The following is a 13987-nucleotide window of genomic DNA, read 5'->3' as shown; positions in this document are numbered from 1 at the left end:
GCTTCTTATGTACTTCTGAACCAGCTTACTTATTTCCTGCACTAACACCCCATCATTTTGTGCTGTTGCATCCCTCACTTGGCTCCTTCACACCTTTGCTCCCTTCTCTCTCTCACCACTGTGGTTTCTTTTCCTCCTCTCAACATGAATGCCCCTTTTGCACCTTTTATTTTCTTTTTTTTTTTTTTTTTTTTTTTTGGTTACTGTGTTGTTTTTCTCTTCCAAACCAATGTCAGTACTGAAGGACACTTCTAACAAAAGCATGTTGCAGTCTTCCCAGCTACTGGCAGGGTGAGTTGTCCCCAGGGTGTCAAAAGAAATACTGTCCCCAGTGGGTGCGACCAGCTGGCTGGAAGGAGAGGGTGTCCCAGATGCTTCTGTCTCAGGCGTGAAGGAGAGAAGGGAAGTGCCCGGGAGAGAAAACAAACCACTTTGGGAAGGAGAGAGCAAATCAGTCTGCCTTAGAAGTGGGTTTCTCTCTCTGTGATGCTGAGCACCTCCTGGATCGGAGGAGACCATCCCTGGCGCCTCGGTTCGGACAGCCCCGCCGCGTGCTTCTTCGGCTGCGGCAGATCCTCTGCCGGGGAAATCAGCTGCATCAGCCGCTGCGGAGAGGAAGTCTCTGTTAATTAAGCTGATAAACAAACTGACAGCCAATGGTGATCCACAACCATTGCTGGGGGCAAAGGCATCTAGAGAGCCACTGCTCCCAGCTCCCTGCTCCTCTCCCGCTGAACCGCTGTGAAAGAGAGAGGGAGGAGAGCAGGCTAACTTCAGCTGGACTCCTCACGGACCGGTTCTGTGAGGGAGGATGCCAGCAATTAGCACCACAGCCATTTTCTGTGGCAATGGAAGAAAACGCCACAAAGCCCTTTTTTTTCCTATACCAAGCAGCCATGCTCGCCATTGACTTTGGTGAGAGCTGCGAAGCCTTTTGGATGGTCTGATCATCAGAAAGTGCTGTGGTCCAAAACAGGGTGGTAGGTGATAGCTACCTCAGTGGTATTTCCCAGGTTAAGCAGTCCCTCTGCAAACTGGTTCCTGGCCCCAAACCATCCCAGCTCCCCTCTTCCAGCCAGCCAGACTGCGATGGTGAAGACAGGGGTTGTGAGGCAGCTCCCCGCTCTTAGCTCCCTCCGCCCCATGCAATGCAGGGTGCTACAGGCTGTTCCACACACACATATGCAGTGTTGTGACAGCTTTGGGGAGTTTATTCTTAAAAAATGCAAGTATCTTCGAGCTCTTTGGGGGAAAAGTGCTGGCTTACAGGGACAGCTGCTGTGAATTTCTGGTGTTACTCATCTGATTTTTGAAGCCCCTCTTGTGCCACATGCCTTCCTGAGCTCTTGGTCTCCTCCCAGAGCCAACCAATACTCAGTGTCCTGCAGCTACCTGCCAGGCTCCATGAGAGAGCGTATCATTTCCCCGATGAAAACTGGCTTTCACAGTTACTAACTTTTTCCATCACAAGCTGTTCAGGCCAGTGCACGCTCCTCCCTTGCAGAGTGCATCCCAGCAGAGCAGCCGATTCATCCATGACTCGTTGGATTAATTTTAGTGCTCCCATCCCTTGTGAAGTGCCTGCCAGAATCATGGATTTTGTTCACTTATTCAAAACTATTTGCCCCATGATTTCTGAAATTGACCTCGGTCTGCAGCTGCTTTGTGAGCAGTTGATTGTGAATTTTCAGTCTTTGGAGCTTGAGCTGCCTTAATCAGACACATTAGGAAACAACATTTGTGTTTCTTGGTCAATCAAGTATAACAACAGGCATCAGTTTGTTGCAGTGACTGATCATAATTACCAATTACAAACTTGCTTTCAGTGAGTGTTTTGCAATATTCAGTTGAAAGGCACTGTTCCTGGAAACATCTGTGCCAGGAAATTATTTCACTACATTTCTGGGGTGTGTCTGGAAAAAGAGAACAGGTATATTTTGGGAAAACTTGTTTTCAAAAAAGGTGCAAGTATTCCAGGAGGTATCATGTGGCTGGCTTTGATTCTGCCCTGAATCAACCCAGGTTTAGCAGCCGATTCCTTCCCACATACCTAAATCACATCTTTGAAAGTTCCTTCATACTAATGTAACTGAGGGGTCCCTGGAAATTACAAATAACATCATTTAAACCAGAGCAGAACAGAAAAACCCTCCATCTGAAACAGGCCACATCAGTTCCTCAGGAGTGCTCTGGAATAAACATTAACACTACTCACAGCAGCACTTCTGTCCAAGCACTTTGCCATGGGTGAGAGAGATTGCTTGTTTAGCAGGCATGACACGTGGGCAGTTACATCAGTGACATCTCCACGTCCTCTTTTAGACATATAAAGCCTCTGAGCCATGGGGAGTCAGGTATGTCAGCCACCCAGTCAAACTCTTCAAACCAGCCAAGGGAAAGGACAGATGCATCACTGCTAAACGGCTCAGAGCACAGGAGAGGGCTGTAAGAGGCAGGACTAGAGATCTGAACTTGGAGAAAACCATATCACAGCACCTTGGCACAAGATTCACCTGCAGTTCCTCATACTGTACAGTTCCCAGCTTCCTTCCAAACTCATAATCTCTTCATGTCTGCCAACAGCAACCAGGAGACTGTGGGGTCAAAGGCAGCTAAACAGAAACTATTTCAGAGCTTCATACTTCTCCTCTACCTTCCTGCCTGCATGGCTTATGCCCCTCTCAGTGTTTCACAGAAGACTTTAATTGTTGCCATTCCTGTCTGGGCCTTGTCCTGTATCTTTTCCTGAGCCTGGGACAGGAATTAACCAGCTCTGCCATAACTCTTGTCTCTCCCTGTTGACACACCTCCCAGCCAGCAAATAAGAGCCCGTGTAGGCACAGATTCACCTTCCTTGAGACAATGGAGCCAACCAGAACATCCTGCACCCAGCCCATCCCTGGATGTGTTGGCAGCACAGGGTCTCCATGACCCCACGATGTGACCATCATACCCACACCACAGCCACAGGGATGCTCCCATTCCCTGTTCACCTGCTCCCTCTGTCCACCACAACCCCCAACCAGCTGCAGTGAGGACGGGGAAGGACCAGAAGAGAAATTGTGTAGAAATTTAGATGTACTGTACATCACTCAAATCTTTCTTCATGGGTCAAGTGAGGTGTCATCTCCATGACACCATCTTCCTAAATACAGTTTTTCCTAGGACAAGAAGAAAGGTGTCTACAGTGAAAGATGACAGGCTTGGGCACGGCACAGGGTAGACCTTTACAGCTCTGTGAGCATGTCCTCTTTAATAACTCTGGGTAATTTCTTTTTTGAAAATAACATAGTCCTGACCCAGGAATAAAAGGGACAAGAAGTAAAGGCAAAACAGATCCTGGTTTTGTATTGGGTTTGCATTGCAACCTACTGTATATATACTATATATATATATGTATGTATGTATATATATGTATATATATTGCACTGAGTATGGTGGTGCAACACCTCATGAAAGACTTTGGACATTTGATGATCACCCTGGAAGCTGTGCTGAGACACTTCAAGCCCTCCAAATTGCCAACAAGACCTATAGAATATACTGGGGAAGGGCCACTCTCACCCTCCCTTGCCTTCTCGCAGGAGAGATATGCCACATGCATCTTCCCTGGGGCCCTTCCGTGAGCCATCTGGGGGAAGCAACAGCAACATGCCCAGTGACCACAACCCCAGTACCTGCTTCAGCGGTCCTTTGGTCTTCAGGAGGATGAAGATGGCGTAGAGAGGAATACAGACCATGGAGGAGAGTGCCATCAGCCAGCCCAGCACGTAGCCCCAGGCTGGGTACTCGTAGGAATTGTTGTATTTCAAGGGTGTGTACTTGATCAGGGAAAACAGGAAGACACCCTGAGGAGCAGAAAACACAGACTTAAACAGAACAAAGGGAGCAGCCAAGCCCAGCAGCCTGGCCACCCTGCAAGCACCATCTGTGTGGCAGTGAGTGTGCTGTCTTGTATGAGCTAGAGTAGACCTGGCTACTTGTGGCAAGCAGAGTTTGGTGCATGCTGGCTGCACAAGAAGTTACCTCTGAGCCAGGGCCAGGCATCTCCACAGTGTAAAGCCTTCAGGCTTCTTAAGAGTTCAGTGTAAGCAAAGTTGACAGCAACTTTGAGGGTCCAGCAACATTGAGACAGCAATTTATTCATATCAAAGCCAGGAATTGTTGTTCTTCCTGGCAGAAGCCCTCCAGAAGTAACATATGTGGGCACGGATTTACCCATCCCAGGGCTCTAGCTACAGAGCTTTCAGATGATTTGGGCTGACTCAGGCTTGGTTTGAAAATTTCCCTGATTTTCAAGTCCTGCTGGAGCCTAAGGATGAAGGACTAGGAATCTTTTGTAAGTTGTAGCTATAGATCCCATCTGTGTTCCCACTGAGGTCAAAGAAAACAACTCTCAACATCAGATGCAGGAGCAGAATTTGGCTCAGAATTCATGTAAAAAGCCAGTGGAGCAAGACTGGACATAAATTCAAAACAGGCAAGAACTTGCCTGACATTGGGTGCATTTTCTTTAAACACAGTCACAGAAGCTTTACAAGTAGTTTAATAACATAGAAAGCTGTGGAAAACATTTCTGAACCACAGGCAATCCCAGGAACACAGGCTGAAGCAAGTATTTCAGAACAGGGTAATTCTCACTAGTCTTCTACTCAAAAGTAATTTGACCAAACCTCTCCAGGCTTTTAGGATATATTTCCCTTTGTCTTCACAGTAAACAAGTGGCTTTTCAGGCTCAGTTAGTTGTCCAGGCAAAACATAAGGCTTTACTTTACGAAAGAAATAAATAGCCACCTCAGTTGTGGACAAGCTTCTCCTTCTCCATAGCAGTTTGAAAAAATTACAGCAGCACCTTGGAGAAAAAGCAACCTTTTTTACTGGGAGCTCAGGGACCCAGAGTGACATACCATGTTGCCATAGTTGCACTTACCAAGCACAGACCCGGGGTGAACACCAGCCAGCAGATCTTGATCAGGGGCCAAGGCCGGAAACCAATCATGTCCTCAACGTTGTCGTAGAAGCGGTCGGCACCTTGGCCACCAACCATCACAGAGACAAAGTCAGAGGTCAGATCACTGTTGTTGCCTCCAACCACTACTCACATCAGATCCCAACTTCCTTTATCCTTGGTGTTTAGTCCTGGTAAAAACATGGCTACCCTAATAATAGAGCAGCAGGTGGTGGGCTTTTCTGGCGTTGAAAAGGCCCATCTGTGGCTAAATAGAGATGGAGGTTTTTAACTTCATCCATAAGTTGTCAGAAAGCTTGACATAGAAGAAACACACAGTCCCTCAGAGAGCAGCAGCTCTCAGAGGGAGCAGCCCATGTACTGGTAAGGGCTGGCACAAGGAAAGGAGAAGTTGTCTGGTTTATAGATCAGCAAGGAAAAGCTCTTGCAGGTTGAGCACACGGGATTACATGAGTCCAGAGTGCTAAGAGGAACAAAGAGAATAGGGAACACCTAACAAAACCCTCTCTTTGTAAACAGATATGCTGTTATGCCTGTCAAGAATCCCCCCAGAGCTGGGCATGACCCTTGTCATCAAGCGCCTGCCTTCCACAGAACACTTAATTTTTGGCATAAACTGGCAATCCAAATTCTTCCAGAAACCAAACCTTCCATCTGAAAATGCTGCTGTACTCTCCAATGAGAGCTGTTCAGTGGATGCCTATCTCCTTCTTGTCTCCTCAGTAATTTCACTTACTGAATTATGTTGTTCAGAGTATGTGGGACCCACCTGAATCTCATGGTGCACTGGAGTGGGATATACCTCTGAAAAGCATCTGAAAGTCCTGCCACTGGCTGGATTCTAACCATTGACTCTTCCTAGCCCAAGGCACAAAGAGGAAATGGATGAAATATCATACAGAGACAACATAATGCAGATGGACTTCAGCAGACCTTGTAATAAGCTCTAGGGCATCTTCAAGGATCAAGAGCCTAATGTTGGCCAGAAAGATATTTAAAATGAAGAAAAATCAAGAAGTCGTTCATAAGATGGATAAGATTCCCTAACACCTTCCTAAACAGAACTAACCAGAGATACTGTAGCAGACTGCCTCAGGTAAAATAATACAACAACATTAGATTAAAAAAATGGAGATAGTCTATCCAGAAAAAGGGTTACAAGTTAAACAGCTCTAGGATGAAATAATAGCGTATTTGTCTTATTAAAGTTTTATCACAGTGTTTAGCTGACAAAGAAGGATTCTGCTTTTGTGTTTTTATCCACCTGTGAACTCATGGCCACGCCATGGTTTTCACCTGCAAGGGCAATGACACCTTGCTTCTTTGCATCTTAACACCAGAAGGCTGAACTGGGCAAAATATGTACCTAGAGAACTGGCCACACTTGTGAGTGTTTGGGGTTTGGTGAGTTTTATTTTGGTTTGTGGCTTTTATGTTTCAGAATTAAATTCCCATATTATGTTTCCTTTAAATATATTTTTTTCTACAAAAGCACATTATGTATGCTTTTCTATTTTTTTTGTAATTTTTTGCAGTATTTTCTATATACCATGACTAATGCTTGCAGAAAATCTCTTTTAAACCCAGATTTTTGAAGTATATAGACTGGAGGGGGGTAGTTCTTTGAACACCTCACGGTGTTGAGTTGGCGAGTTAACAAGTAGCCTCAAGCAAAGACAACAAGCTGTGGCATATCAAGGGACATGCAACCTTGTGTGGGAGTCCAGCCTACCCAGAGAACCTCCAAGCTGTAAATATCAGGAGGCTTCAGATAGCATTTCTAAAAATATACTGGGAATGAAAGGAGATGGTATATGAAATTTATTTTGCCAAAAAGCTGAAATTATCTACAGGGTGGAAAAAAAAAAAGAGATACAAATGACATGAATTGCAGTTCAGAATATGAGTATAGCACAGTGTCTTACACCATATAGTGTTTCCACAGAAACACAGTGTGATGTCAGAAGGGACAGATAAATTAATTACTAATACAACTTTGTGGCAGATAAAACTTCCCTGCAAATTTGGATGTAGAATCTAGTCAAAGAGACACAACAACTAAAGAAATACAAAAATACCAAACAAAAAGGAGAACACAAACACGTCCATCCTCCACCAAGAAAACAATCCAAAACTAAAGCTGTTAGTTACAACGAGCCTCCACCAGTCCTTATCCCTTTTCTCTGTAGTACAACCATCAGGTCCTGCATTTCTGTGGCCACTATGGCAGTCAGTGGGTGATGTGATGAAATGCAATGAAGACTGACAGGAACATTCTCAGGAAGTATATGAGCAGGAGGTTTTATATATTCTAAGTTTCACAGGCAGAGGAAAAAAGTAATTAAACTTAAGAAGTCATCAGTTCAATCATTCAACATTGCCTTTGCAAGCAAATTAGAAGCTGAAGGACGTGTGCTGGAGGAATGTGCCCTTTCTTCCCAGGATTAGATAAAGCTCCTGCAGAGTAAACCATAAAGACTTCCCCAAAGAGATTTTTGTTGGAATGAACAAAGAGGTTTGCTGTTATCTGCAATATCCCAAGACAAGGAAGAATGGTATGCAGGCACTGGACAATTAACCATGCATGCTGGTACCACTTCTCTTGTGCTGATCAATCCCACATACCTTTAAAGTGGTTGCATGGTTTTCTGACAAATCCTTCAATTTTGCCACATAAATTAATAAAATAAATTTCACATTAAACCAACTAGAGATTTGCTTATATATTTACGTCTTGTCCTTATGGAGCCCATCTCATTTTACGTAGCTTATAACAGTGAGACCCAAACTGAAAGGGACAAAGATTTGATTTTATTTTTACAAGATTCAAAAAACAGTGAGTTTCACAAGTCTGCTAGTTTGGAATCTATGAGAAATCCCTCCCTGTCTTTTCTTCCAATCTGTGTTTATTTGCATTCATCTATACCAAACTTCATCCACAATATTTCAATAGGTGATGACCCTGGCTCCATGCCACGAAGCTGAGCTTGTATCTGCTCCCTCCCTGTCTCAAACCTGCAGCATCAACACCTGCACCAAACCTGTGCAAAGAGCCAGCAACGGAGGCCTTGTGGCACTGCAACCACTGCAGATCCACTGGGTACCAGGTGCATGGGGCAGACCCCTTATTGTCCATAAATAAGCATGTAAGGTTGCCTGTACCCAGTGCATCTGAGAGGATAAGGCACATGGAGCCAGTGCAAACCTTACAGGCAGCATCCTGGCAAAAGGAGGCTGCTGCTTCTGGAAGCCACACTGCCTGTGAGTAATAGAGATAGAGAGAGATTTATCACAGCAAAACACAGGTTTGCCCTGGGGCCACCCACAGGTACCCACTGGCATCAGTTTGCTTCAGCTTTGTAAATGGTCCTAATGATTTTAGCGCTGGCTGTCCTGTAGTGATTGAGGCCCTTGCTTTCCCCTGGAACAGCTAATCCTAATGTGCATGCTGTGACTGCCTGCAAAACATCCTGTCTGCAGCACATTTCAGTAGCATCATGTTGTGAATCCCAGTGCTCAAAACCCATGCCTGCTTATAGAAGGGCTGCTTGTCCCAAAGTGGAAGGGAGAGAGGAGGAGGGGCATGGAGGGGACCAAAATCCCTCCAGGACTCCTCTCTGGGGGACGTGACCAGCAGGTCCGATGCTGCATGATCCTTTCACAGGCAGAGAGCAGCATGCGAGGAAATCCTCAGATCTTCAGGAGAGCAGCTGCCTGGCAGCAGAGGGAAGCTGCCAAGTGGTGGGTGGTTGGCATATGTGCTGGGAGAGGGGAAACTCAGAACGCATATTTGTGTTAGCAGAAATGTTGTAATTCTTCACAGGGTAAGCAAGAGGCTCAGCCCTGCCAATTCTAATGCTGGGTTAAAAAAAACCAACTTTAATCAGCACCAGACACTTCTTTTTCCATTAAAATGCCTCACCCTGGCCCTCTGACTACATTTTGGATGAGAATCTTCCCAATGGATGCAAAGCAGAACATGAAGAGGGTAAAATCCCACTGTGTGGAGTGATACAAATGAACTTGTGGGGGTGAGGAAAAGGGCCATTTCTCTGTCCCCAGTTACTCAGTTTCCCTTCAAGGCTGCTGGGACAGCACCATCTCTCCTGCTACTCATTATCTGCCATTGCTGCTGTCCATGGGTCATCAGAAAAGGCATGTGGCCTCTGTGGCGGTAAAAATGTCAGGGGGGCTGCATTCTTTAAACCATAATTCTGTTTAATGAATTAGGCTAGCACAGTGTGATGATGAAGCCTTGTCACAGATGGATGGAGATCTTCATGTCCCTATAAATTCCAGAAGGACTGGGCAGAAGATGCCTCTAAATTAAAATCTGGCCAGGGTCTGGTATTGCAAGCTGTCAGGTGAGTTTTCCTTGCAGGACATCCCTCTAAAATATATCTTTCTTATATATCTGCTTCTCTCGCATTCCCTGGAGGCCAAATCCAAGTAGCTGGATTGGCTACCATTTCAGTAAGGCAGGAGTTCATCCAGACTAGCACTTGGCTCCTGCTGTACATAAAGTATTTGGAGAAACCGATATCCTTCATCAGCACCTGCACTGCAGCCAACGCAACCTCTACGAAACTGTAAGCACCAAAGAGAGCACAAAGGGGCTGACTGTCTGTAATAAGGCAAAGGTGGCATCAAATGAAATTGGTAGGTGGCAGATTTAAAACAAGCAAAGAGAGTGACTCCTCACACAACACCTAAGCAAGCCATGGAACTCCTCGCTGCAGCATTTTGTGGATGATAAATGCTTAACCAAGTCAAACAGGAAAATGAACAGAAGAGAAATAAATAGATTTCACTCCTGGCTGTGGAAATCCCTGGGCAACAAGCTGAGTATTGCACCTGACTCTAGGACCCTCAGCACAAGAAAGACATGGACCTGTCACAGTAGGTCCAGAGAAAGACCATGGAAATCATCAGAAGGCTGAAGCATCTCTCCTACAAAGGCAGGCTGAGAGAGTTTGGGCTGTTCAGCCTGGACAAGAGAAAGCTCCAGGGAGACCTTGTTGCAGCCTTTCAATATGTAAAGGTGGCTTATAGTGACATGACAAGGGTTAACAGTTTTAAATTGAAAGAGGATAGATTTAGAGAGGATGTAAGGAAGAAATTTCTCACTCTGAAGGTGCTGACACACTGGAAACAGTTGCCCAGAGAGGTTGTGGATGCCCTATCATTGCAAATGTTCAAGGCCATGTTGGACAGAGCTTTGAGCAACCTGGTCTAGTGGAAAATGGCAAGGAGGGTGGACTAGATGACCTTCCAACCCAAACCATTCTATGGTTCTATAATAAGTTGTTAAAAGCTGGAAGAACATTCACAGAAAGTATAATTCCTAATTTTTCTTTTATTGTATTCCTCCATAATCATCCACTCCTGGCCATTGAGACACATGATGCTGTGCTTGCAGTCTTTTCCTTAGGTTAGGGTGGCAGTGCTGCTTGAAGTAGTTGGAACCAGCAGATGTGTGACAGTGGAATGTTGAGGGTCTGGTCTAAGCTGGCATCTACTGTGGCTTTGCACAGTCCTTACAAGTACCAAGATCATGTAGCTCCACAAAGCTAAGGAGAGGGAGCAGCTTCCCTGTATCACACACAACTAGGTTCTTTGCCCAAAAACCACCAGCCTCGACACAAGCTTCAAAGAGACGAACTGAGTGCCCAGGAAGAGATCTCCTGTAGGATATCAGAGTATACTCTTCTTACTGCACATACGAACAAGCAGTTGATTTCTTCCTCATAGTTCGCTGGGCTTAGTTTAATCCTGCTCCTGAGTAGTTTAGTGACAGACTTCACCGAGAGCCAAAGCAGGCTCTCCTATTTCTTTTGGGATTGCCATCACAGCCTGTGCAAAACAGGATGCCTGTATCATCACAGAAGTGACACACAGCAGGTCTGCACCCTGCATTTTGCATTCGATTAACTGACAGGACTAAACTAAATGCACAGTGTAAGCAGACAGGGACAAACACCAAACAACAGCAGACAATCCACTACAGTTGATTTTCTAATTGAATGGGCAGATGGGAAAAACAGCAAGGTAGTTCAACAGGAGTCACCTACAGAGAAGGAAAAAACATTCCTATTCTAAATGTGGAGCAATTAAGAAATGTTGCAAGAAAACACAGTGAAAACCAGAAAAGAAAGAGGGTAATTACAGCATTTTTTTGCCCCCTGAGGATCCTTTCTATCCATTCCCACTTCTCAACTTCCCATTCTTGCCTTGAGAAAGAGCAATATAGATTCTTGTCCTCCACTTACCATACACCCATCCTATACAGATGACTTCAAAAACAGACAGGAAGAGCAGGCACATGCCACTGGCAGCATAGTAGTCAAAGAGCTGGAAGATGTACATGCCACCCTGTTGAAGAGGTAGAAAAGACAGAGGCATGACAAGACTATTCCATGTCAGGGAAGAATGAGTGAGGCAAACAGAAGAATAGCAGCAGAAACATTGAGCCTAGAGCAGGTGGGAGGAGAGCCTTCTCTTGGGGCTGCCCCCACTTTGTCCCAAAAAGACAGTCAGGCCTGGTGGTAGGAGAGTATTTCATGCCCATTTTATGATCCTGCTTGGCTAGACTGGCTTCTCAGTTCATAGGAGCAGAAGTCAATTTGTTTGTTCATTTAAAATCAGTTAGCAAGTTTCCAGCATCATTTCAAAATACCATGCAGCAGTGCAGAACTTTGCACCCAAAAACCTGAGATCTTGAGCACCAGGACATTCAGATACCTCATTTTATCTTCGTCCAACTTTACATACTGCTCAAGGTCCAAGCTCTGCAGTGGCAGAGACATGAGGCTGCCCTCCTGCCTCTGCCTTTGAGCTGAGCCCTGAGGAGTTGCCATCAGCTACCTCTACAGGCCACTGAATGATTTTCATGTGATTTCTCAGAGAGAAAGCCCCTCCAAGTCAAGCAGATGTTTTCAAATAATGCTGAACAGTTCTAGACACGCAGTTTCATTCAAATCAATTGCAGTGGGAGCTGCTTTCAGCAGCTCCCGAGCCAGGATCCTGTTGGAGGATCATTCATCAGTGCCTAAGGAGTTGAGCAGGAATTAGCTGACACTGCATGGAGGCAGCGTAGAGGAGTGCTAAGACCCCCACCCAAGCATGTGGTATGCACACAGAGCACAGCACACCACTGTGCAGGATGAGATGCTTGACTCTCAGCTGCAGAGCAGTGTGAACAACGCGCACATACTGTCACAGCTCTGCTCCTTCTGGTCCCAGGGATCACAGACTTCCCACGGGCTCAGGCAGGGTTACGGTGCAGCCATTACTCCCAGGTTCCCCTCCTGCTGCTCTGCTTTGTGTGGAAAGCAGCCAGCAAACGATCTTGTTTTAGCGATCAGGTGTGGTAGGTGTCCTGGGAGGCCAATCAGCTGACTGGGGGGTGGAACCCAGCACATGGACGAGGGATTTAAACGACTGCTGGGAGCGCCGGCGACCCGGAGTGCGGCAAACGGGGACGTGGCACTTTTTGTAGTGGCACTTTTGTAGCGAGGCAGTTCGTGCAGGCAGGGCAAGCAGGAGGGGCACAGTCACCTCCCAGCTCTCTCGGGTGAGCTTCCTCCCCCCGCAGGGATCAGTGTTGGGCCCAGTTCTGTTTCATATCTTTATCGATGATTTAGATGAAAGGATTGAGTCCACCATCAGCAAATTTGCAGATGACACTAAGCTGGGGGGGAGTGTCGATCAGCTGGAAGGCAGGAGGGCTCTGCAGAGGGACCTGGACAGGCTGGAGAGTTGGGCTGATTCCAACGGGATGAGGTTCAACAAGGCCAAGTGCCAGGTCCTGCACTTTGGCCACAACAACCCCCGGCAGCCCCATGGGCTGGGGACAGAGTGGCTGAAGAGCAGCCAGGCAGGAAGGGACCTGGGAGTTTGGATTGACAGGAAGCTGAACAGGAGCCAGCAGTGTGCCTAAGTGGCCAAGAAGGCCAATGGCATCCTGGCCTGTATCAGGAACACTGTGGCCAGCAGGTCCAAGGAAGTGATTCTTCCCCTGTACTCAGCACTGGTGAGGCCACACCTGGAGTGCTGTGTCCAGCTCTGGGCCCCTCAGTTCAGGAAGGATATTGAGGTGCTGGAGCAGGTCCAGAGAAGAGCAACGAGGCTGGTGAAGGGACTCGAGCACAAGTCCTATGAGGAGAGGCTGAGGGAGCTGGGGTTGTTTAGCCTGGAGAAGAGGAGGCTCAGGGGAGACCTCATCACTCTCTACAACTCCCTGAAAGGAGGTTGTAGCCAGGTGGGGGTTGGTCTCTTCTCCCAGGCAGCTATCAACAAGACAAGAGGGCATGGTCTTAAGCTCTGCCATGGGAGGTTTAGGTTAGATATTAGGAAGAAATTCTTTACAGAGAGGGTAATCAGGCATTGGAATGGGCTGCCCAGGGAAGTGGTGGATTCTCCATCCCTGGAGCTTTTTAAGATAAGACTGGATGTGGCACTTAATGCCATGGTCTAGTAACCACGGCGGTAGTGGATCAAGGGTTGGACTTGATGATCTCAGAGGTCCCTTCCAACCCGGCTGATTCTATGATTCTGTTTGCACAAAGTTGTGTGTCAAGCAGCCTCTCTGGGCTGTGGGACCATCTCTCTGGAAGGCTCAGTTGTGCAGAGAGTGCACCAGCATCACACAGGATCAAAGCAGCACTGGCTGTGAGAGACACCAGCTAATGCATTAGAAATGAAGGATAATTAACAGCACCAAAGACAAGTTTGCTGTCTCTGCCCAGACCTCCAGAGCTGTGTAGCAGGGGTTTTGGTGCTCAGCTGTATAACCCAGCTACTCCTTTCTTACCTCAGTGACCAGCAGTAAGCCCAGCAGGTAGCATATGACTGCAATGGCCAGGATCAGCAGCTCCCGACGCCCCTTCTTCCGAAACACTCCTGGGAACATGTCAATAATAGCTGTCACCATGCTTTCCACACAGACAAACTGCAGAAGAAAACAGGTCAGAAAAATCAGTGTCTCTCCTTCCCCAAGCACACACTTCCTCTCACCAT

At 46.6% G+C, this 13987-nt stretch overlaps 1 protein-coding gene across 1 annotated transcript in view; it reads right to left on the bottom strand.

Annotated features, from left to right (window-relative positions):
• Nucleotides 1-204: 204 nt before the first annotated feature.
• Nucleotides 205-13987, bottom strand: part of LOC113990821 (sodium- and chloride-dependent betaine transporter) — a 30342-nt gene continuing 16559 nt past the window's right edge. Inside the window, exons 10-14 of the mRNA XM_027726613.2 lie at nt 13782-13919; nt 11239-11341; nt 4931-5031; nt 3678-3848; nt 205-605 (exon numbers count right to left, since the gene is read on the bottom strand). Coding sequence (XP_027582414.2) covers nt 462-605; nt 3678-3848; nt 4931-5031; nt 11239-11341; nt 13782-13919 — 657 coding nt within the window. The 3' untranslated portion in view covers nt 205-461. The remainder of the gene's footprint in view (nt 606-3677; nt 3849-4930; nt 5032-11238; nt 11342-13781; nt 13920-13987) is intronic.

Source organism: Pipra filicauda, unplaced genomic scaffold (genome assembly GCF_003945595.2).
Source record: "Pipra filicauda isolate LSUMZ 115617 unplaced genomic scaffold, ASM394559v2 scaffold2_size9829703_pilon, whole genome shotgun sequence".
NCBI lineage: Eukaryota > Metazoa > Chordata > Aves > Passeriformes > Pipridae > Pipra > Pipra filicauda.
This window is presented reverse-complemented; position numbering and strand designations above follow the sequence as displayed.